This window comes from Serinus canaria, chromosome 4, assembly GCF_022539315.1.
Source record: "Serinus canaria isolate serCan28SL12 chromosome 4, serCan2020, whole genome shotgun sequence".
Classification (NCBI taxonomy): Eukaryota; Metazoa; Chordata; class Aves; order Passeriformes; family Fringillidae; genus Serinus; species Serinus canaria.
Window position 1 is genome coordinate 4,556,695 of NC_066317.1, and position 24,969 is coordinate 4,581,663.

The window sequence follows — 24,969 nt, forward strand, 5'->3', positions numbered from 1 at the left end:
AAAAGGAAAGCTTAACTTTTCTCACTAATTTCATAGTGTGGATTGAGTTTGTTCCTCCTGAGGTGCTGCTTTGTGTTCAAGGGGGTATGGAAATGCTGTATATTATCATTCTGTGAAAATATGCAAGCATGTACATAAGCAATTATGAGGGAGTAATTTCTGCCTTGAGAAGGACTGACAGTAAAAAAAATAATCTGTGAACCTTGCTGTGAGAGAAGAAAAGGTGAAATAGTGATTTTGGTCAAGTCCCACAAAGATTACAAGTGTTTGGGCCGTATTTTCACCTAAAACTTTGAAATCTGGTGTGATTATTGCTATTTCCGCTGTATTTCAGCACAGCAGAGTAAGTCTGAGAGCTGACTTCGCATCATTCTCTTTGTTGCTGAAGTTAGGTTGCTGTAAACATGCAGGGGATGGTATAGCTGCTCTATTGCCATGTTTTCCTTGGACTTCTTTTAACTAAAGAACAAAAAACTGAGAGTGTCAGATGGGAACTCGTGTCAAACAGATACCAGTGTCTTTCATGCACAGAATATCACATCCACAGTTACAATATCTGCACAGAGTGTAAATTTTCTTACATTGTTTTTAGCCTCCTGAATGTTGAAAAGGAAAACTTGTTCATCCAAAACAGAATTATAAGAACCTTTGCCTGTGGGCTGATCAAAAAATAAACAGGACAACTCGAAACTGTCAGGGCATTTTTCTGGTATAACAATAAAATCAGATCCTTACAAATACTTATATAAGGTTCATAAGATCATATCTGTGAATCATAATGAAACCACATCACTCATTATGGTCTTCATTGTGTCTTGGATTTGGTTCAGCTGCAGTGATATTGGTGTGGAGTGAGCGAGGCACACATAATTTTCCTGAAGAGTTTTCTTGACACGAAAGATCTCTGATCCTCAGTTTGAAATAGAAATATAAATGGTATATGCCAAGGATTTATTACAAACAAAGCCTTACAGAGCTGCTGGTGTTTGTGTAGGTGTGCGCAGCCCCACGGAGCCGGCCTGCAGGGTGATGTTTGAGAACGAGCAGGACAACGGGCGGAAGCGCAGCCTGGTGACCTCGGAGCCGCAGCACGTCACCCTCATCGTCTTTGGGATAGGGATGGTGAACAGAACCCACCTGGAGGCTGACATTGGTGGCCTCACCATGGAATCCGAGCTGAAGAGGATCCATGGCAGCTTCACCCTGAAGGAGAAGATGAAAGGTGGGATGAGCTAAAAACCTTCTCTGAATAATTCCCTGGCAGCTTTACTTGTGCGTGTGCAGTACCATGTGTGTGTGTGTAATACAATAATATTCAAGAAGTGCTTTTAAAAAATTATTTTTAGGGTGCTGAAGGATTATAAAAGGATGCTGCAAGCTTTTCAGAAAGTGCCATGGAGCAAATTCTCTTAGAAGACAGTCACTCATTTTCAAAAGCTTTCTTCTTGTCACATTTTATAGTTAGCATCACTTATTGTGACTGCTAAAGCTGTAATTTTTCAGTTATTTTCCTGCTGCAATATTTTTAAAAACAGTAAGCACACCTGAAGTATTGTACTAACTGAAATGCTGTTTAATACATTTTTTTTTCCCTAAAGATGTGCTACACCAAAAGATGACTGAGACATGTGCCACTGCTCACATAGGAGGTGTCAATATCGTCCTGCTGGAGGGAATTACCCCAAATATCCAGTAAGTAGGAAGTCTCACAATTTAAAATTGTTCAAGTTCGTAGAAGTGGTATGAGTTGTATTCTTTCTCTTATGTTTCTAATTGCCTTTGAAACTTGTAGGCTCAAACCATATGAGATTTGTAGGGAGTAGTTAATCTACTGATGCTAATTATTCCTGTTTAAGAGACATAGTGTTTCTTCATTAGATGTATTTTTCAACTCTCATGATGCATCATTCTTTGTTCTCTCATGTTAGTTTTACAGTTCTAATATCCCTTCTCCAGCTTTTATAATTCACACAAAGTGGCAGGGGAGGGGAGGAGAACCACTTCCTGTGCATGAACATCATGAATCACTTGCTCAGCATCCACACATTGTTCTGGCTTTTTCATTTCTGCCAGGTTCACAGGCTCAAAAAGGCCATGCATTATTTTAATTTGTTCCCAGCTGCATCTCTTTCTGTTTGAGTTGCAGATTGAGCTGAACCACAATTCTTTGTAGCACAGATCACCCTCACACAATTTGGGTGTTAGCTGGGTAACCCTCAGTATGTGTACTGGTCTTAGAACATGACTCTTGTGGAAAGGGGCTGAGCAATGTCACTTGAGTTTCTCTATCCTTTTAATTCCTGGGTAGTTTGGAGAATGCTACATAGAAATTAAAACCTATGGAATTTTATAATTTTCTCAGCTGAATTTCTTCCAGTAAGTTTGTTTCAGAGGGATAAAGAAAAGTTCCCATCTGACAGTCATGAAGGGTTTCTGGAGGTGACCAAAGCTCTTCATGTTTGTTTTACATATTGGGAGGGTACAAAAGGAAAGGGGGGAAATAATGATAAGTTTTAAAAACAACAAGATCAAAGAACAAACATTAGCAAAACCAAAACCTTCACCTTGGTAGTTTTGAAAATAAGTGTCATATTGTGGGTTACAAATAATTAACTGACTAATTTTGCATGACTGTTTATTCTTTATTTGCTTTGTTTTTGTTTTTCTTGCTTTCTCTTCAATCTTCATCTGTAGACTGGAGGATTTTCCTACATCTCCTACAAGCACAGCCAAACAAGAGTTTCTGTATGTTATATTATTATGTTTAATAGTCTTGCAATTAACTCTGTGTTGTGTAGATAATGGCTGCTTTCCTACTCTGTGTGATTGTGGAAGCAGATGTTGCTTGAATACATCTTGGTTCACCATCTAGTATTACCTAAATAAACTTTTTAATGAAGCCTGCTAAACATCTGCCTAAAAAAAAAGTCCTTGTCCATGTTAGCAATACAGTTTTAGGGACTGCTATTGCACTGCACTCACTGCTGTAATGTTAGAATGGTTTTGGTGGCCCTTAAATTCTTTAGATCTGCTCCTGTACTAATTTTAATGAGCTGAAATACTGCTGATAAATGTAAGGGAACACAGAGGTGAGATTTGCTTTGGAACAGCTGTGCTTGGAGTGGCAGTTGTGGTGTCATCGTGAACAGGGCTGTTCCTTTTCGTCTTTATTTCCCTGTGGGCTGGTTTAACTCCCAGGCAAGCTGAAGATCTGTGTCTGTTTATTCAGTGTTGTGGTAATGCAGGATTAACTTTAAAATGTCCTTATAGCTCTGGAAGGAGAGGTGATGGACTGAAAAACTGCAAGTGATGTAGGGAAAATAGTGAGATTTGTGTTCCTTTTTGTTGTTTTTTAGCAGCATTAAACCATCACTGAGTTGTTGAATTGGCTGCAATATGATGTGGTCAACAGAAGTGTAAACTATTAAAAGGATTGGAAAAATCCATGGTTGATAGGTCTAGGGGTGAGTCATGAGCATGATACAGCTTCTGGTTTAGAAAGTGAATTCCTTATGGCTGGAATGAAGGGAAGGATCCCTTTACTTACACACAGCTGACTCAGTGCAGTAGTTCCTATGTGTTATAGGCCTCCTGCTGACTTTTTTTCTCCCCACATACTTGTTACAACATTCCCAGAAATCTATTGAGTACTGGCCTTGTAGTTGGTTCTGTAGTGGGACAAAGACTTTTTGTCACAAATTTGTCTGGAAAATGATCATTTCTGGTATTGATGTGAGAATATAGAATTCTTTCTGGAAGCATTACTGGTATGTAACTTAAATAATGATTAATGATTTTAATGAGATACAGCCAGATGTGTTACAGGCTTATCACTGTAGGTAAGCCAACTGCAGATCTTTAATAATAAATGGAAATCCAGACAGTTGTTCCACATTTCATTCTTGCCATGGAAGTAGGTTTTTTTGTAGGCAAGCAGCAGTGAAATTAATTTGTTGCATGAAATATGGAGAAAAGCACAGTTCATTTTGCTGAGGTTTTTTCCTCCTGCAACAGCTATACTGATGTAATACATTTTTAATGAAGGAAATGTTTAAAATTGTTTGTATGCAGTAGCATTTTGTGTTATAGATGGAGATGGAAGTGTGTTGTTGATTGGCTTCACAGCAGTTGAGTCAGAATGGTAGCAGGAAGAGAGTGGGAAGTGAGCAAACATCAAGAAAAATAATGATGTTTTTGTTTTAAAGAGGTGGATTAAAGCAATTCTGGGTTTTTCTTAAGTAATGGTTGTTTGTATAATGTCTTTTTCTGAAAACTGTTGTGAATTGTTTCCTCCTTCATCATGTATTTTGTAATAACTTTTACTTGACAGTCTGCCCTAAAATATTAATTCTGAACTGCTTTAGGTCACTTGCATAGCTGTGAAAAACTGAATGTTCCTTGAACTTCAGTCAGTTAATTTGCTGTTGATGGGCCAGTGGTTGCCTTACAGTGCTGTGTATTTCTTGATTATAAGCATAAGGGTGATGTCTTTTTTTGTTTTGGTTTGTATTTCCATTTCTGGGTTGCTTTGGGCTTGCTGATACTTTAACATAAGAATAAGAAGAAACATTACTTAGAGAGTGGAGTTCATAGAATGTTGTATCTTTCACCAGGAGACCAAACTGTCTATAAACACTTTAAATATGATACAAAAAGTGTTTTACCCCTTGAAATATAGTATTTGAGAAACTTGCATCGGATGTTTTTATGTATTTTACAAAGTCTATTTTATATAGTCTCTAGTCTACTTCAGCCAGTCTTATAGTCTATTTTCCAGCCATTTTAGCTGATGTATTGCATCTTGACAACTACATGTCCTTCTCTTTGAGGCTGTAATTCTGTGTTGGCTGCATAATATACTTCCATTGGGTAACCCTCCAGGAATTGACCACAGAAACATTAATGTGTTACTCCAATATATTTGTAATAGGAGTGTAGTGAATTCTGCTCTGCCAGAATTCTGTTATGACATCAAAATTGTCAGCTTAGTGCAGTTATCTTTTTATCTTGGGTAACTGTTGTGAACCATATCCTCCTCAACATTAAAATCAAGTTTAGATGATGTATTTTGGAATTTGAATTTAACATCTGTATTAATTCAAATTCATCAGTCCTGTGATTACTGTTAACTATTTCCTCCAATGACCTATTTGGATGCAAAACTGAGATTTGACTTTTTACCCAAAGGATGATTCAAGATTATTCCTGAACAGGAGTTGAAATGGAAGGCTCTTTTTTTGTTTCTGTGTGTGCAAATTTGTCTGTCTATATGCAGCCTGGTGTGTATGCACTGATGACCTTAGTTTAAGCAAGGATAGCAGTTTTGAACAGATATTTTTTGCCATGCATGATGTGTAGTTCCCTTAAGTGTAGCGTAGTTCTTTGTGGCATGTAGTGCATCTGTGTGTAAAGTGAAAGAAAAAGGGATGTGGGTGTAGTTGACAATATTACTTCAGAATTCAGCTAACGCGTAAAAACTCAGATTAACCCTCAACTGGAAGGGCATGCAAATGACTGCTGTTCCCTTCTGCTGTCAGAACCGTGGTGAAGTGCAGCATTGCCAAATCCCAGGCCCTGTACAGCGCCCAGAGGGGGCTGAAAACCAACAACGCGGCCGTGGTGAAGGTGGGCGCCATCAGCATCAACATCCCGCAGCACCCGGCCACGCTGCACAGCATGATGGTGCGCAGCTCCCACCAGCTCTCCAAGCAGATCTCCGACCTCATCCGGCAGCCCTCTACCGCGTGAGTGCTCCCAAACCCCTCCCCTTGCCAGCCTTTGTCCCCTCAGGTGGCTGGGCAGATGGACAGCAAGGGTTTCCTGCTCTTTGTGTCTCTCCGCAGCCCCCAGCCAGCCAAAGAGGATGTGGCCACTCCTCTGCCCTCGGAGAAGACTCCGACGAGCATCAATCAAACGCCGGTTGAAACAAATGAGTTCCCCCAGCTGCCAGAGGGCTTGGAGAAGAAGCCCATAGTGCTGAAGTTCAGTGCCATGATAGATGGGATTGCTATCGGAGCAGCGCTCCTGCCCTCCCTGAAGGCGGAATACAAGATGGGAAGAATGAGGAGTCATGGAATGACAGGTGACAGTTTGGCCTTCCTATCAGCATCCACAAGCACTCGGTCTTTCTGCTGACTTACAGCTAGAGCTTTGAATCTGTTGCCATCGGCTTCAACAAGTGGGCCCATATAGAGAATTTTCACTGTGGTTGTTACACAGTTCCCAGAGGCAGAATGCAAGAGCATATGAAGACATTTACACATTCATATATAGCATCCTCCCAGGAAGCTTCCCCCTGACTGCTAAAATAAGTTTATCATCTCTAGTTAATTAAATTCTAATTTGTAATGCTATTTGAGAATAGTACGGCCTCAGTACTCTTGAGGTGGTTTGTATGACTTCCGCCTTATTACTGTGGAATCTTTGTTTTCTTTAGAAATTGAGACAACCCTGAAGCATGTGGGTGTATATTTATAGTTCTTTGGGTGTGTGAAAGCCAGTAACATTTTAACCATTTAAATTTTTTTCTCTAAACTGTTCTTAAATTTAAGGATCAATACAAGATTCTTTTGCCAGTTCATTTCTTTACTTTCCCTGCCTTCATTTTACAGGTGCCCAAACCAGATTTAATTTTGAGCTTCCAAACCACAGACTGCGCTTCACTTCAAAAGTTTCTGCCACTGACATGTCAACCATTCCTCCTTCGGCCAGTCTCAACCTGCCTCCTGTCACCATGTCAGGGAAATATGTCATGGAAGAGCATGACACTTACTCTGACCAGATCTGGAGCATCGATGAGCTCCCTGCCAAGCAAGGCTACTACCTGCAGGGCAACTACCTGCGCTGTGTGGCTGAGGTAGGGCTTGAAGGCATCTTTGATAACTTATTTCCCTTCTGTTATGATTCTCTCTTTGCATCTTCACAATTTGTAAACAATCTGCCCCCTCCAGAACTCTCAGGTTTACAGGTTGAATCCAAATAGTAAAAAACTGGAAGGCTTTTGTATTGTTTTATAGCTGACTTTTTTGGTTTTTTGTGATTAGACAGCTCCATAAGTGGAATAATGACATGACATAGAACCTTAATGATATGAAATGTTCTGCTCAACACAGAATGTTCTATTCATAAGTTCTACTTGTGTGCCAATTTCCATAGTTAATTTTTCCAGAGAGAAAAGGAATGCTGCTTAAAAGAAACACCTGCTGGGGAAAAGCAGGGCATTCCCACTAACTAATTCTTTAGTCAGAAAAATAGTCTGCCATGTTTGTAATTGAGAATTCTGATGTTTGCAGCTAAAAAAACCAACCTAAAAATCCACTGTTTTTAAAACTAAGGTTTATTCTCAAATATTCTGTTTGTACAGGTTGGCTCCTTTGAACATAATCTCACGACTGACCTCTTAAACCATTTAGTATTTGTGCAGAAAGTGTTCATGAAGGAAGTAAATGAGGTCATACAGAAGGTTTCAGGTAAGTGGAACACTTAAAAGCCACTTTAAATAAAATCCTCAGACTTTGTTTGATGGCAACATGATGTAGCTCTCAGGATCAGCTCATGAATTTCACAGACTCCCTCATTTCACCTCTAGTGCTGCAAGCAGCAGCAGGAAGCCGAACTGGACTTTGAAATGGTAACAGAGGCTCTGGGAATTATTCTAGGTCTATCATAAGCAGGACTTTTATTGGGAAGCAGTATTGTTTGGCATTCTGGACATCAGCCTATGTGTCTCTCCATGGTGTGACCTTGGCTGGGTTACTTTACAAAAAGTGAAGTAACTTTGTTTGATTTGAACGGTTTTTTGAGTTATCCTAAAAGGCTAATTTTTAGTTCAGTAAGATGGATCACTAGCTGGAAACATCACGAGGAAAGAAAGAATATCAAGTGGTAACAAAGTAAAAAGAGTGTTTGTGTGTACATCTACCTCCTTTCATGTCCCTCTGTGTGTTCAGGTATACAAATACAATAAAAGAATGGTGCAGGTCCACATGACATGCCCTCGAGGCAGTTAGAAAATGCAGAAGAGAAAATGGAAAATGCCAAATTCCCTGAAGGCTAACAAGAAACACCCTGATACTTGTTCCATATCAGTGTTGGATAGTAAGAATATGCTTAGGGAAAGAATAAATCTTCTGACAGCTGTCATTATATTCTATTAGAACATTTTTTTCGTGGAGGAGCATACAGTGCTGAACCAGGAAACCTGTATTAGCTCTTACAGCATTTCTCAGACCCTGCCTTTCAATCTGCCCTGCATTTTTATGTGAGGAATTTATTACCAGTGCTGGTTTTCTGCTTTTCCAGACTGTAAATTTGTATTGCAAGTAGCAGCCTGGTGGTTTTTGAAATGTGACTGTTGCCTTCCTTATTGGGGTAATTCAGCAGGGACGTGGTCAGGACAGCAATCTGTGGGTCTGGATGCTCAGTGCAGAACAATGGGGACAGAAATTGGCTTGGTCCCTCTGGCTTGGAGCAAAGCAGTTTTTTTAATGTCTTGAAAATACCAATTAGTGTGATGTGCTGCAGTGTTTTTTCTAATTACTGTTTGTGTGGCACTAAAGTATTGTTTGCATATTATCCTTATATAAAAACTGTGTAAGTACCAATTACTGAAGGTGAAGTTGTACAGATTGAGAGCTAGTTAATGAACAGAGCAGTCTATAAAAATTGCATCTGGAAATTGAAGGCAATGTTGATTAAAAGAAAATTATCCAGATACAAAATAGAGTGATAAAAATTTATTGTTGTTTGGGGTTTTTTTTTTGAATCCATGATTCAACTGCTTGTCCTTACCACCAAATAACAGTAATTAGATCAATTGGCATATTTGGAGAGATTTAATGGCTTAGCCTTTTCCAGCAGCCATCCCTTCCTATAAACTAAGTTGGAATGTAGATAAATATCAAGGAGAATTAAAACCAGGATTGCTTCTTCAAGGGTACATAACTTGGAATGAAATGTGCCAGGATGAGGAAGTAAACCCAGAAATAAAATACAGAATTGCAGAATACTCTTTTCTCCTCTCATGGAAAAATATTGATATAATTTCAATTCCTCATTTTCATAGGATTTGCATAGTATTTGGTCAAGTGTTAAACTTGTACTGTCTGATAAGTAGGAGATAGATTGGTGCAGGGGACAAAAACCATCTTTTTTGAAAAGCAGGTGTTACTCCTTTCAGCCTTTGAGACTTCCTACGGAAAATTTCCCAGGAGGGAGGAACATGCTTCTGTCCCTTCATTCTTAGTGGAGAGGTATTAATTATATATCAGAAGATTAATCTGCACTGATGTCTCCAGTCCTCACTTGTTTTTATAAATCTTCAACTGGACATTATTAAAATGAGACTTAATTCATGGTCACCTTTTTATATGTATTGGTTTTAAAATGTTTTCTGTGATAAAACTGTGACTGTGCATATTTAATGTGTACAGGAGGGGAGCAGCCAATACCTCTGTGGAATGAACATGATGGCACAACAGATGGAGATAAACCAAAAATTCTTCTTTACTCCTTGAGCCTGCAGTTCAAGGTAATCTTATGATGACAAAATAGTGGTGGGTTTTTTTTTTTTTTTCTCATCATGTCTCTGAACCAGATGTTCAACTTTGTACCTTCCTTATCCATCAGGGAATTCAGGTGACAGCTACAACTCCCTCAATGCGTGCTGTGAGGTTTGAAACGGGCTTGATAGAACTTGAGCTCTCCAACAGACTGCAAACCAAAGCAATGCCTGGGAGTAGCAGCTACCTCAAACTGTTTGGAAAATGCCAGGTGGATCTGAATCTGGCACTGGGACAGATTGTTAAACATCAGGTTAGTGCTCGAAATCTTTGCCTGTAATGTTCTTAATAATGTGTGATTAAAAAATTACATAATCAAGCCAAGAGGTTGCTGCACAGTGCTGGTTTTATCTGTTGGGTTTTTTTTCCCCCATATTAATAATATCTTAGACCTTCTTAGCCCTTTAGAACAGTAATAGCCTTTCTACTGAGTCAAACTCAAAACTTTTGTTGATATTAATATAAGTTTTTAGAATATTTGAATGAAATAATAAGATCAGAGAAGATCCAAACTTTGCTAGACCTACATTTTGACCTAGTTTGTCTGCCTTGGTTTGACAGTTGTACCTCTTGTACTCTTAAACCTGGAATCACTTGTTTTAAGATATGAAAGTATTTTGTGATGCCTAGAAACACAGACAGATAGAAATCTTAGGACCTATAAATCAGCTGTCACAATAGAGAATCTGGATCTATAAATAGCTACATTAGTTAATAATTTATGATAAATAAAGAAAATAATGCTGTGATCAGACCTTAATGCAAGAACATCGAAGATCCTCAAAGGAACTTTGGCTAGAGGAGAAAAAGAGGAAGGGAGAAAATTTGTTGTTTTATATTTTGTCAAATGCAGTAATTGGGGGTTTTTTCTTCCCCCTCCCCATCCCTGAACTCTTCCCTGCTGCAAACCCCTCCCTCTTCCCATTTCTTGGACTGTTTTAAGGTTTATGAAGAAGCTGGCTCAGACTTCCATCAAGTTGCCTATTTCAAGACAAGAATTGGATTAAGAAATGCTCTCAGAGAAGAAATCAGTGGCTCATCAGACAGGGAAGCTGTGCTCATTACTCTGAACAGACCTATTGTTTTTGCCCAGCCCGTGGCCTTTGACAGAGGTATTGTAGAGACAATTGCTCAAAGTTTGTGTTCATAGTGAGGAAGAGATTTTTTTTCTCAAAAAGTTTGGTTATTCAAGATTCAATATATTTCATTTTAAGTAGCTGAGAAATTTGGGAGATCTCCTCTATGGCAACAGATTGATAAATCTGTCATCAAACATCAAAAATTCCACATGTTGAGGTGATTAGTTTTCAGATGGTTTGGAGGAAGTTGCTGTTGTAAATCCTCACAAATGAATAATGCAGAGAAACAGCAGGACTTTCTGTATTTTAATGTATAACTTTGATGGTTAATGATCAGGTTTGTCCATCTTGTCCTTTGAAACACAAGCCTGATCACTGCACCCGGAACTTGTGTGTGTCCATTGTTGTGCATCCTCTGACTTAAAGTAATGGAGGAGCTGTAAAAAAAAGAATTTATTTAGTGAATGTACATTATTTTTTTTAAGGTGTTGATTTCAATTTAAGCATTTTTGGTTTCCTTATTCAGCTGTGCTGTTCTGGCTGAACTACAAGGCAGCGTATGACAACTGGAATGAACAGAGAATGGCTTTGCATAAAGATATTCACATGGCCACGAAAGAAGTGGTGGATATGCTGCCTGGAATCCAGCAAACCTCTGCACAGGCTTTTGGGACCCTGTTCCTTCAGCTGACTGTCAATGATTTAGGAATTTGCCTGCCCATCACAAACACACCCCAGGTAAGCAAAAGCATGACTACTGGAAGTCTGTTGAAACAGCAATTTGTGTGTGGTGTACATATACAAGAACCAGGTGATAGAAGCTTCAAAAAAGGTCTAGTTTATAAAAGGAAATATGTGGGCTTTTTTACAGGGAAATATAGCTATAGATGTGCATATTCAGAGCTAGAAATTTATCAGTCAGTTTGTACACTTAGGATTGTACATAATTGTACACATCAAAATAAACACCAAAAAAATTAGCATAAAAATTAAAGCTACTTTTTCCCGTTGTTCAGTCAAGTCAGGTGTCATCTTTCTTGGAGCAAAGAATTGATCCTTGGCTTGTGTTCTGTGGTCCTGGGGCCTTATGGATTACAGCCCTTGATCAAACATGGATTTTTGTTCCTTTTCCAGACGAGCTTGACTCCCACTGCTCTAATAAATTTATAACATAGGTGTTGCATTTAGGAAACAGCAATGCAAGGCATTGTATGGGCAGAGGTGATGCTGTTGAAATTCTCTGCAGAGAAGGAAAAATACAAGGAGATATGAGCAGGGGGTCAGTTAATAGGGAAAGATAAATGGCATTTAGTAAATGTAATCACTTTGGCATTGCACTGACCAGTAAGTTCTCCCTGTGATTTTATTTTCCAGTCTAACCACTCTGCAGATCTTGACACTGGCTCTGCTTTAGTCCTGACTATTGAAAGCACACTCATCACTGCCTGCTCCTCAGAGTCTTTAGTTAGCAAAGGTCATTTTAAAAACTTCTGCATCCGCTTTGCTGATGGCTTTGAGACAAGTTGGGATGACTGGAAACCAGAAATAAGAGGAGATCTAGTCATGAATGCATGTAAGTGCAGGTGATTTCATACTGGACAAGAGTATTTGGGATATAAATCCACTTTTGCCTTTCCCATTGACTTGAAAAACAGCTGAGCTTTCCCAGTAAACCTAAAGAGAAGACTTTGGCCTTTTGAAAGCAAAATAATATGGATCCAAAAGGTTCTATTCCTTTGTTGTTGTTTTCCTTTATTAATATAAACTTTGCTGCTTTATATATCATTGTAATAATTTAAGCTTTGCCTGAGAGATATTGTAAGAGTTTCATGCATTGCTTTTATATGATTACAAAAGATCCCAGTAAGATTCTAATAGTCTAATATAGAAGATTTTTATATATTGTGAAATTTGTAACATTTTTATGGGTTTTTAGTTGATTCAATACATATGTATAATTATACATAATGCATGTTTAGAATTTTCTATGTTACCAAGTAAGTTCACTTTACTAAATAAGAAAAGTCCTTCAATGGGAAATAAAACTAGAACTCCTGTCATTCTTTAACTATAGCAGGCAGGAGACTGAGGGTGGGATTGGGAAGGGCTGCTCTGAAGCAGCTTTTACTGCCTGCCTCATTAGTGACTTGCTTTGTATGCTTCATGTAGGTGTTGTGCCAGATGGTACCTATGAAGTGTGTTCTAGGACAACAGGCCAAGCTGCAGCAGGTAATGTGCTTGTTTTAATGAATCAAGTCCTACATTAAAAAAGCATTAATAGAATATGAAATTTAAGTCCTTTAACTGTGTTTTAATTTAACTCGCTGAAGAAGAGTCAGCAATAGTTGCCATAACAGTCAGCATGGCTTCCTGTCCTAGGGATTGTCATGCTGAGGCTTTGCACACTGAGCTGCCATCCCTCTCTTTCCTCTCCCAGAAAAAGCTTCTTTTTTCCCCAAATTCCCTTTCTGCCCGGTCTAAGTAGCCTGGACCTTCTCCAGAGCATTCAGAAATAGCTGTCAGTCTCTGTATTAGTCATACTTCCATCTAGAAAGAAAACCAGTGTCTTGTGTTGCCATGCTTAGAGCAAGCTCTGTATTTTGATGCTGAAAAGTGGCACTCAGAAAAATCCTGGGCAGACAGGATATTCACTAGGCACAGAACACTTATAACATCTTCCAACATCATTGTTCAAGACTTGAATAAATAGGTCAGCATTTGTACAGGCAGAAAGACATGCTTTATGTTTCTTGCTGTTAGAAATTCTGTTTTGGAATAGTGTGTATGCCCGCATTTGTATGAGCTGAAGCTTAAGATGCTCTTTACTCATTCTGTAGGGAATGTATTTTCATGAGGTCTGCCTGTGTTATATCACTTGTTAAAGAAATACTGTGAAGTGTTTTATTTTCATTGGGCATTTCAGTTGTGGAATGTGTTTTTCTCAGAATGGAAGAAGAGACAGTTCTTTGTAACTGAAAAACTGAAAAACACTGTCTTGGCTAATGGGTAGGTAATTCACTATGGGGGATTTTTAAAACAGAAAAAGCTGTTTAAAGTGATTTGTTTATTTTAACACAGAAAGTAGTAGTGCTGGAACCTGGACACTGAATGTGTTGTGGAAGATGTGTGGTATTGATGTCCACATGGATCCAAACATTGGGAAAAGACTGAATGCTTTGGGCAACACCCTCACAACATTGACAGGAGAGGAAGATATTGATGACATTGCTGACCTCAACTCTGTGAACATAGCTGACCTTTCAGATGAGGATGAAGTTGACACCATGTCTCCCACTATACATACAGTAAGTGAATCCACCAATATATGTGCTACTAGTTGGAGTAAGTCTTCTGTCAAATGGAAAGGTCTTAATCTTGAGTCCAGCATGCCAGTCTTTATAGCTCATGCAAGTCTTGTTGCAAATCAAAGAGGTCTGTGTGTGTTTTCTAACTCCATATTTCAAAGGCAACAAATTGCAGATCATATTTCTACTGGTATTATGTGGAAATAATGATCTGGATTTGAAAACATGGAGGGGACACAGCACCTAACCTCAGGTACCTGAACTGTAAAAGCTGTGGCTTTCTTCTAGCTTTTCTTCACAGGAGAATAAGTTACCAACGTGAAAAAAATTATATAAACCTACTTCTACTCAATATGCTGCTGACCTTGCTTTTTGGTTTTTTACAAAACCATTTTAACAGCTGTTCCTTAATGTCTCTAGCCTGCTGACACAGGAAACATTATCCAAGCACACTAATGCTCCTGTTTGTTGTTCAGAAATCAGGTGGAGATTCCTTGGGTGGAGAGGCACGCAAGCTCACATTTGGGCAGCGGATTGTAAATCACCTGCTGGGTCTGAGCCCCCCAAGCCACCGATACTCTGTTCCTGTAGAATATCTCTGGGGCTCAGCGAAGCGGGATTTGCTCCAGCCTAGCAGAGCACATATGAAAGCAGGCAGATCCTGCTCTTGGGGACATGTATGTAGTAGTTACAGTGTGTCTAACTGAATGATGGGCTTTGGATCACTGGAAAAAAAATCCAATCAGCTGCCTGTTCACATGAATTGATTCTTTTGCATGCACTAGTCCAAATTTGAAGGTGTGAAATTCACTTTGCCTGTTGTTCAGAACGGACTGATGTCCAGTTTTTCATGAGGACATTAATGAAATGTTCATTTTAAACAGGAGATCGTTGATCACCGGCGGCAGGGAGCTTCCAGTATCCAAACTGGAGAACAGCGAGGAAGGAAATTTATGAAGCGTTTGGTTGATATTAGAGAGCTCAATGAGCAAGCAAAAGTCATTGATGACCTAAAGTAAGTGGGCTTTGCTTTCTGTTTGTATCATACATCTTGTGGCACTGTTAGGGTTAAGTGCAAATCATTGCCTTTATTTCAGAATAAAAGGATTCCAGAAGCAAAGGCTATGCATGCAAGTACTCTCTCAATTCTCTTGGGTTGTTCCATAAGTGTCAGATTAGTCTGTATTTTTCTGACTCTGCATTTTAATGACTGATTTTTAATCCTTTTCCTATTGATTCAAAATCAGACTTCCATCTTGATATATTATCATGCAGATTACTTTAGCAAAATATATTACTTTGAAACTGTAATAAGCTTAGGAAGAAGAAGAAGAAGAAAATTATTTAAATTAAATTTTTTTTGGCATCTTGTACATGATGTTTTCAAGATAAAACTTGAAAACTTTCTTATACTGTACTTGAGAAAACCATTAATAAAAACTTATTTCAGATTTCATGAATTTCATCTGACCTTCTGTGTATTTTATTAGTAGTATTTTCAAACTTTGTTTGGCTTGTTTGGGCTTTTTTTCCTCCCCTTTTCCCCAAGACAGACTTATTATAAATGGATCTGTCTGTGATGGGAGTACAGAGGTTGATAGTGAAGTGCTAAATAATGAAAAGGGATATACATTTTACTGTTTGTACTTAAAATGAGATTGCTGTCACCATTCACAAGGATATTTTATCTGAAATTAGGAATTTAGGTTAAATGTTTGTTTTCATACTTTCTGTGGCTATATTTGGCACTGGTCATAAGTATTGGGACAAAAGAGAGAATGGGATAATTCCCAGGGAAAGCCTTCTTACAACACAGATTTTTGAAATTGTGGAAATAATATCTGTAAGGTAACTGAGCCATGCTTTACCTCCAGGAAATTAGGTGCAAGTGAAGGGACCATAAACCAAGAGATTCAGCGCTATCAGCAGCTGGAGTCAGTGGCTGTGAACGACATCCGCAGGGACGTCCGCAAAAAGCTCCGGAGGTCCAGCATGAGGGTAAGCAGGATTAGGCTCCTTTGAGAATATTGTAGCACTTGTGTCCCAAAAACCCTTTGCCTTTGCTGGCACTCCCCGTGTACAGTAGCATTTTGGCTTGCCAGAGTTTTTCTCTGTGTTCTCAGTTGTTGCATTTCCATGTTATTTCTGGTTTAGGCTGCCTCCTTGAAAGACAAGTGGGGTCTGAGCTACAAACCCAGCTACAGCCGATCAAAGAGCATTTCAGCATCAGGGAGGCCACCTCTGAAGAGAATGGACAGAACAAGGTGAGCCTCGGGGAATTTGGGATTTGTGATAGCCACAGCAGCACATGGGACAGGGGAAAAGTTGGACTTTGGCCTCAAGAGTCCTTTTACCACAGGCAGCAGCTGTTTGTGGTGGAACTGGATAGAAGAAGGTAATTTTGCAAGGGAGGCATGTTCTAAAAAGCATTTTTTCTCATTTTTCTCAACCCTCTGAGAAGATTTCACCTCTACAACAACTTGGGGTTTTCTACAGAATCCTATTTCAAAACATGTATATAAGGAAAAATGGCATACTGTAATAATCTTGTTTTCTACACCTGATTTGCAATCATCTGCCTTTTAAAAGGGCTGTTGTAATGAGAAGAAGAAAGGGAGATGTTTTTTTCTGTGTGAATAATTGTCCCATGTGGCAGATTACAAATAGCTTATTTATCTGTAATTTCTGCATGTTGGCTTCAGGATTGAAAAGCTTGCTTAGAAACATTAGCAGAGATGGAGTACTGGCCAAGTCCTGTGCAGTTTCCTCTCTTTTCTTCTCCCCCTCCTTCCTTTTCACTTATCCAAGTGCTTCAGTTTTGATTTTATATATTCTTCCCTGAAAGAATGCTAAGTATGACCTAGTATTTGTGTAGTTAAATGTTTGCATGACCCTAAAATCCTGTAGTACAACTCAAGAAGTTGTTTTGGTTTTGTTTTTCTTGCAGCTCTCGACTGGGAGACAGTGAAGACCTCCCAGATATCCGTGTGGATGCTGCATCCCCTGGGCCTAGAGTAACTTTCAACATACAAGATTCTGTAAGAATTACTTTATATGCCATATAATTCTATTTCCTCTGCCATTTGGTCACCAGTTCATGAGATAAATATGTCCAGGCAAACCTGAATTGTGTCTGCTTTGCCTCAAATTACAGACGTATACTTGAAACATAGACTTATTTTGTGAAGACAGATGTGTTTTGATTTCTTGGCACAGAAATTAATTGACTCAGGAGAGAAAAGATTTTAAAATGGCTTGATTTGTTTCTTAGGCTCACACAGTAATTTTCTTTGAGTTTTTGTCAGAGGTGTGCAAAAAATCACCTAGGTTTTTTTTTTGGTGTTTGAATATATTTATTGTTTTGGACATGGGTATTAGTTTGCTGTAGATCTACAGGTGTATCGTTCTCAATGTTTGAAATGGATTGTTAAATTGGTTTGGGGTTGTTTTTTGTTTGGTTTTTTTAATGTTTTCTCATGTTTCAAATGTTTATTTTGCATGGCTGAGATTATTGTAATTATTTTAATTTCTATATTTTTTTCATTTCTATTAAGTTGAATCAAACAGCTTTGGGGATTGCACAACAATCCAGCTGTCCAGGGGAAGGGTATTTTCAGGTATTTCTGAGCAGAAACAAGTATTCTTTGCCAGAGAACTAATTAATCTCATAGAGAGCTGCTTTTCAATATTTCATCTCTTTTGCACTCAGCTAAACAGAATGTATATCGAGCTTGAAAATATTTAAATACGTAAACTAAGTAGAGGAACGTTATTTGTTGTTGATGAACAACAATCCAAGTGCTTCTACACCCTTATGTAGACTTAAAACTTCTTCTAAAATGAAATACTGCCTTTTTGCTTAAAGACTGAGCAGGGCTGATGTAAAGTGACCCAAGTCTAGCCTTGAAATGTGCTTTAGAGACTGATTTTAGTGTGTGCCTTCACATGTCACATTGTGTTCCAATGTGATGGCAATCAACACTGGTACAAAATAATTACCAGGTGGGAGGACTTCTTCTCACACTCTTATTTCTGTTTAAATTCTTATATTTAGTGTGGAATAAGATATTTTCAAATAATAGCAAGTAGGGAATGTTCCAAAACTTAATATCCTGAGAACAAGTGGAGTTGTTTAACTGCCTTCAAAACCATGTTTAGGGAAAATAGTAGTTTTCTTTAAAAAAAAAATTAATCGAGCAAACCCAAAACAAGAAAGGCAAAACTAAACAAGCAAACAAATAAACAAAAAAAAAACTGAAGAGATACTAATGTATTTTTTCTCCCTTCTAACTCTCCTCATGCTCCCAGGAAATAAATGCCTATTTCTGAGAGAATGGTAGAAATGACACTGGGGAATGTGCTTTGCACATTTAAATATGTTCACATTTAAAAGCTACCCTTCCTATTGTTGTTGTTATGTAAAAGCCCAGTTAGCTTAGGTTTTGTTGGCATAGCAAAAAACTAATAATCACTTAGAGGTACCAAATGTTGAATACTTTTTTGAAAAGGTGTTTTGCTGACATCATGCCCGTTGTTCAGCAGAGCTCTAATTTGAATTTGCAGACAACAACTGTAGCTCTACAGTGATAGTGCATAGGATGTGCTGGTGTTTAAGACTTGTAGATACTTTTCACAGGCATTTTAAGGATTTAATGTTGGAAAATAATGGCTTGTGGCACAATTTCTGTGAGAAGCAGGAGGCTCCTTTAGGCCATTCAGTTCTGTGCTCAGGCCAGGATGCCTGGGGTGGTGCTGTACATTCTGTCTAGTGCCCTGCGTGCCCTCACTAACGCTTCCTGCAAGTCATGGGCACTTGGGCTGCCTTCTGTCCTTTGCTTTCAGAATAGTTCTTACATTTAAATGAAATGTTTCCTTTCCTTCTAAATTGGTAAGTGCATGATGAATCTTTGTCCACCAGGCTGAGCTCAATCACTAGGCAATGGCAAAGGTCTCCCCGCCAAGCTTTCATATTCCCTTCTTTTTCATAATCCTCTTGCAATTCCTTTACCTGCTCCCTCCGTGTTATGAGGAACTCAGAAGTGAGAGTTTCTCATAGCAGGCCTGCTTCTTTATTTCCAGATCTATCTACTGCATTCTCTGTGGAAATCAAACCTGTGGAAATTTACTATCTTTTTGTCTTTTCACAATCAGTTTCCAGAGGAGACAGAAATGGACCTTTTGTCTGTAACTATTGATGGTCCCTCCCATTACTCATCTGCTAGTGAAGGCTCATGCTCGGTATTTGGTTCACCCAAAACTCCAGTTGTCTTCTCACCCGGCATTCCCTTCCAGCCTGAAGAAGGACGCCGGGATGACAGCTTATCCTCCAGCAGTGAGGACTCAGAGAAGGAGGATGACCATGAAAGGGAGAGGACCTATTTTTATAGGAAACCACCGTAAGTAACCTCCTGAGGAACAACACAGAAATGAAGAAGATACTTGAATATGCTTTCAGTTCTCTCAAACTTGAATATTGAATTTAAAGCTACACATTCTGTTGCTGATGAAGTAGTGATTACCCTTAAGTGTGTGTGTGGAAGGCAGGTGAGGTGACTGTGTGGGAAGGAGGGATCCTGATTGGAAAAGGAGGTAACTGTTAAAAATTTCAACTCTTAGAACAGAATAAAAGAAACTTGCTAAGTGAGGCTTTTGAGGCACAGAACAGGGTGTAGTTCCACAAACTGCATGTGAAAATGTGGGTACTTACAAATATGAAGTCGATTGTGTATATATTTTTGTTCCCTTTGATTGAGAGTTTAAGAAAAGCTTTTTTATGCTACTATTGCTGCATATCAGATAATGACTTTTCCCAAAATGTTTTTATAAGATCCTACAGTGTGGGCATAGTTTGGGAATGCCTTGTAGCCCCTGCTGAGGTAAATGTCCTGATAATACTTGCCCCCCTCCTGTGCCTGTGCAGGAGCACCTCTCGCAAGAAAGCCACGGGCTTTGCTGCCGTGCACCAGCTCTTCACCGAGCGCTGGCCAACAACACCCACCAACAGGAGTGTCACTGGCACCACCACGGAGAGAAACATTGACTTTGAGCTTGATATCAGGGTTGAAATTGATTGTGGGAAGTGTGTGCTGCATCCCACGATGCTCCAGCAAGAGCACGATGACATCAGTTTGCGCAGGTAAGAAATGTGTGCGTTAGTTTATAATCAGCAATTAGCAGCGCTTAATAACAGCACCACAAGTTGCAATGGCCACTTGTTCTGGCCCAGTGTGGCACAGGAAATTACTTTAATAATATGAGTACATTTATTTCAGGAGCTATGATAGGAGTTCCAGGAGTTTGGATCAAGAGTCTCCTTCAAAAAAGAAGAAATTTCAAACCAATTATGCATCTACTACTCACTTACTTGCTGGCAAGAAAGTGCCATCATCTCTACAGACAAAATCCAGTGATGTGGAAACAACAGTGTTTTATATTCCTGGGGTGGATGTAAAGGTAAAATGAAGGGATAACTCAGCAGGGAGGCAGTGATGATGTTTTCTTTCCAACACAGTCAGACTGTACGCTCCCTTGGTTTTTTTAATCATTGTTTTTATATCCTAGCATAAAAGGGTCTCAACAAAAACGTCCTTGTATTTTGTGATATGAAATCCTAATGGAGTAAGAACAGGGAAAAATCTGTCACTGCTGAACAAAAACTTGATGTAATTCTATTGAAGCAATGCCATAAATCAAATGCTCCTCACTTGATACAGCTTGGCTTTTCTAGTCTTTCAATGTGGAAGGACTATGTGCGTCCATGTCCAGTATTCCGTGCTGTCTTCAGGGGTAACAGTTATACCTCAGGTCCTGCCTGTTGCTTTTAGTCAAATTTAAACATTCTTTACAACTTCTGTCATGTTCTATGTTCTCAGTAGTAGTCTACTGTGCGCATGGAGGAGGTGTGAACTCCTGGGTTCAGAGGTATTTTGATTTTTTTATGCCAGTTTCTGTATGCCTGTGCTTAGTAGTGGAACAGTTCCACCACACATGAAGACAGAAAGGAGGCTGTGTGCACAGGTGGCACAGGATGCTAACAGAGAGAGAAATAAGCTTTAGTGTTCCTAAATAATGAATTTCCTCAGTTTCTCTGTGTTTTGTTGAATTTTTTAATAGTTCATTAATTTATCTATTTTTTTGTACCAAGTTTTCAGTTCTTTTTGTGTACAGGATGTGAATTGGAATGTAATGTATCTTAGAATGTAAAGAATGAAAAGAAATAAATTTTGGAGGGATGGAGTGGTACCAAATGGCTGTACAGAAATTGAGATTTTCATGTGAAGTAACTTGATCTTGCTTTGCTCTCCAGCTGCACTACAACTCCAAGACTCTAAAGACTGAATCACCAAACACTTCTCGAGGATCCTCTTTGCCACGCACCCTTTCCAAAGAGTCCAAGCTGTATGGTATGAAAGATACTGCCACACCTCCTCCTCCTCCTCCTCTCTCTACCACTATCCACAGCAAGACTAACACCTTACTTCCTCCCCAACCCCCACCCATCCCATCAGGTACTTATAGACAAACTTTCTGAACCTTTCATGGATATATTTTCCCTTGGTGTAATCTACTGCCTTTAGATCTGGCTGCACCTTACCTGGAGCACTGTGTTTATCCAGCTTCGACTTTGGCTGCAGAAACCTGACCCCAGGAGCAAGAATGCAGTTCATAAAGCTGCATTTTTAGACATTGTTTGCCAAACCAATGTCAGTAATATTTTTGTCATAGTCACACTATCCCAGTGTTGGGCTGTCATTGCCTTCTCCCAGTTTTCATTTAACGAAAGAATGTTGGAAAGCAGTGTAAATATCTGTAAATGTCTCACCCATTGAAGGCCTTTAAATAGCCATGATTTGGAGTAAGATGAGTTGTAATACAGGCTTTTGTCTCCAGTGATTCCTGTTTTCAAGAAGGAGGCTGTTGTTACCTCATGTTGGATCCAGAGGCATGTAGATTGCATCTCCAATTTGAGACATTCTCTCTTCTCTCCTTTGGCATTTAAATACCTCTTTAAACACAAAGCCAAAATTTTGTCAGAACTTGATCACCTAGCAAAATGAGTAACTGGAAGCTGTGCTTGTGGATTCTGCCTTATAAGATCACCAGAGATGCTGGGAGAGAACAGTGAAATGGGGATACTTCCCTCAATTCTCCATGCTGTTGAACCATTAGCTCTTACTCCTTTAGGTGCCCATCCTCTTTATGATTATCAGATGTTCTATAGTGGTTTATGCTACTTCTCTTCACTTTTGTTCTCTGTCTTCTATCTAATCTTTGCCTTTGAATTCTAACCACTTGATGTCCAGGTCCTGAGTCTTGCTGGTTAAATGTCTGTAAGCTCTGCTGTTGGTGTGGAAATTGCACTTGTATGATAATATATATGCCCCCCTGCCCCCGGACTAGAGATTGGCTTGTAATTACTTTATTTCTTTATGCATTTTATTTCTATAAGTATTTTATAGTCCTGAATGGTTTTGAAACACATCTATTGTTGCTTATACTACTGTTTTATAATAGTACTCTTCCTCTGGAATGGAGACCAACTTGTTGTATTGTCTTTGGTTTCCACTAAAAGTAAGATGAGACACCATAGTCAGAGACAAGAGACAGAATAATTTGCACAGAATGAGAAGTCAGTGTTTTCTCTTTTTTCAACAAATGAAAGTATTTTAATCTCTGTTTTAGTAGTTAATTTTTATATTTGTCTTGGAGAATTTTAAATCTGTGTTTCAATTGATGTATATTCATTTTAATAACTATATTGCATAGAGACAGTAAGTGAGCTGGTACTTATATCTTCTCTGCACATTAATATTTTGATGAGCATGGATTGAAGATTCCTCTTCCACAAATTTACAAGACAGTAACCTTTTTATTAGTTTATACTTTCCAAGCTTTCAAAAATTATGGTTTAGAATCTTTAGTCATTCTTTGTTAAATGCTGTAGGACTTGCCATTTAATTTTTTGATGAATTTTTTCTGACATTTGATGAATTTTTAAACTGACATGCTTTCCAGACTTGTTGATTTATTTTTCCTAATACCACTTTTATTTCCAGTCGGCTGTAGTTACTTTGCACTGGGTATTTGGAGAAGAACGGTCTGTATTTGCTTTCAGTGCTATTTTCTATAAAGTGAGGTGTTGACAATGACAACAGACTGCTTGGTTGAGAACACAAGCAATGGAATTACTACAATTAAGCCTTACAGACTAATGGTTATTTTTGCAAAGTGAAAACTTAATTACTTTATTTCTTCTAGCAGACCTGATCTAGATCTCTTCAGATGATAGAAAAACTTAGAGGGCACAGCTTGATAAGTTATGAAGTGTCTTCTAATGTTTATCAGTTACTGCTCAGTGGTCTTACCTTAGGCAAATGTATCTTCTCAATGTTGCAGCCAAAGGGAAAGGAAGTGGTGGAGTGAAAACTGCTAAACTCTACGCGTGGGTTGCACTCCAGTCACTGCCAGAGGAGATGGTGATCAGCCCCTGCCTCCTGGACTTTCTGGAGAAAGCCCTTGAAACCATTCCCATCACACCCATTGAAAGGAATTACACAGGTCAGTTGCATAGCTGTGTTCTAGCACTCTCTGCTTTTTTGGTATTGAGCTGCTTTTCCCTTCAAATTCCACTTTCTAATGAGTTCTTGTACTTGTTAAAAGCTGTTAGTTCCCAGGATGAAGACATGGGACAGTTTGATTTACAAGATCCCTTGGAAGAGTCCACAACATCCTTAGTGTCATCCTCAACATCAGCATATTCCTCCTTCCCTGTAGATGTGGTGGTTTATGTACGAGTCCAGGTGAGCGTTTAACTCAACATTCAGGGTAGTAACTTGCTTTAGTCACTGTCTTTTAAACAAGCCATGCTTCTAAATTTGATTTTCAAGGAATAAAAGCTCTTTAAAAAAACTTCGTAAAGAATCAAGTGTCCCTTCTGAATGCTCTATTTTCTTTCTGCCTGCCAGCCCTCTCAAATCAAGTTCAGCTGCTTGCCAGTATCCAGAGTCGAATGTATGCTGAAGTTGCCTTCCCTGGATCTTGTTTTCTCTTCCAACCGAGGAGAACTGGAAACTTTAGGCACAACATACCCATCAGAAAGTGTGTCCATTGGTGGCAGTACTCCACAGAGTGGCTCAAAGAATTCAGCTAGTAAATCTGGAGCACCAGGTAATACATGTGTGAATGTTGATTCTGATTCAGAATATTTAAGCTATATTGCTGATAGAGGGCATAATTTGAAGTGTATTTGATATGTTTAATACTGCTGTTAACATTAAGCATTTTTTCATGTTTGGAAATGCTTTCAGAATGTGATTTTTTGCCCCCAGGTTCATCGCCTGGCCTTGGCAGCCCTCTGGGCAGGACGAGGCACAGCAGCAGTCAGTCGGATCTGACGACTTCCAGCAGCAGCTCTTCAGGCCTGAGCTTTACTGCCTGCATGTCTGACTTCTCCCTTTACGTGTTCCACCCCTATGGAGCTGGAAAACAAAAATCAGCTGTCACTGTGCTAACCCCTGGGTCGGGAGCCTTGGGTATGGAACAAGGTTTTGATTCCTTTTGTGAACATGATTCAAGTGTGGCACGGGTCTCTGCACTGCAGATTTGAAGGGATCACAGAAGATGAAAATGTTTCCTTCCTGCTTCTAGGGAACGTGGATGAGGAGCCAACTTCGGTCACTGGCCGGAAGGATTCCCTGAGCATCAACCTGGAGTTTGTGAAAGTCAGCCTGTCACGGATCAGGCGTTCGGGAGGCTCCTCCTTTTTTGAGAGTCAGTCTGCAAGCAAAGCTACCAGCAAGATAGACACCACATTGATCAACATATCTGGTAAATGCTTCTTTCATTTTAATCCCAGCTAATTAGGGAACTGCTGTTCCAGTGATGGACTTGACTCTTGGCAGCTGCTTTTTTTTTTTTTTTTCTTTTGTAAGATCTGTCTACTTATTTCCTGCCCCTGAACGTGGAATCCTAACTTACTGGGAAAACAGCAGGATGGTTGTGATTAATCTGCCATTAAAATCCTCC

At 39.1% G+C, this 24,969-nt stretch overlaps 1 protein-coding gene across 10 annotated transcripts in view; it reads left to right on the top strand.

The window, feature by feature from the left end:
* BLTP1 (bridge-like lipid transfer protein family member 1) overlaps nt 1-24,969 on the top strand; it is an 86,510-nt gene that overhangs the window by 54,881 nt on the left and 6,660 nt on the right. For 3 of the 10 annotated variants that reach the window (XM_030238759.2, XM_050973988.1, XM_050973989.1), the window contains exons 47-74: nt 995-1,222; nt 1,599-1,692; nt 2,695-2,745; nt 5,538-5,744; nt 5,844-6,082; nt 6,612-6,856; nt 7,364-7,469; nt 9,432-9,529; nt 9,628-9,813; nt 10,504-10,672; nt 11,166-11,377; nt 12,014-12,212; nt 12,809-12,868; nt 13,718-13,944; nt 14,829-14,959; nt 15,819-15,942; nt 16,099-16,208; nt 16,892-16,982; nt 17,499-17,561; nt 19,096-19,340; nt 19,865-20,080; nt 20,217-20,397; nt 21,251-21,452; nt 23,341-23,502; nt 23,605-23,744; nt 23,910-24,111; nt 24,273-24,476; nt 24,592-24,771. In XM_030238759.2, coding sequence (XP_030094619.2) covers nt 995-1,222; nt 1,599-1,692; nt 2,695-2,745; nt 5,538-5,744; nt 5,844-6,082; nt 6,612-6,856; nt 7,364-7,469; nt 9,432-9,529; nt 9,628-9,813; nt 10,504-10,672; nt 11,166-11,377; nt 12,014-12,212; nt 12,809-12,868; nt 13,718-13,944; nt 14,829-14,959; nt 15,819-15,942; nt 16,099-16,208; nt 16,892-16,982; nt 17,499-17,561; nt 19,096-19,340; nt 19,865-20,080; nt 20,217-20,397; nt 21,251-21,452; nt 23,341-23,502; nt 23,605-23,744; nt 23,910-24,111; nt 24,273-24,476; nt 24,592-24,771 — 4,572 coding nt within the window. Of the gene's footprint in view, nt 1-994; nt 1,223-1,598; nt 1,693-2,694; nt 2,746-5,537; nt 5,745-5,843; nt 6,083-6,611; nt 6,857-7,363; nt 7,470-9,431; nt 9,530-9,627; nt 9,814-10,503; nt 10,673-11,165; nt 11,378-12,013; nt 12,213-12,808; nt 12,869-13,717; nt 13,945-14,420; nt 14,622-14,828; nt 14,960-15,818; nt 15,943-16,098; nt 16,209-16,891; nt 16,983-17,498; nt 17,562-19,095; nt 19,341-19,864; nt 20,081-20,216; nt 20,398-21,250; nt 21,453-23,340; nt 23,503-23,604; nt 23,745-23,909; nt 24,112-24,272; nt 24,477-24,591; nt 24,772-24,969 lie in introns of all 10 variants that reach the window. The other 7 variants (XM_050973991.1, XM_030238761.2, XM_030238753.2 and 4 more) reach the window with 6 other exon arrangements.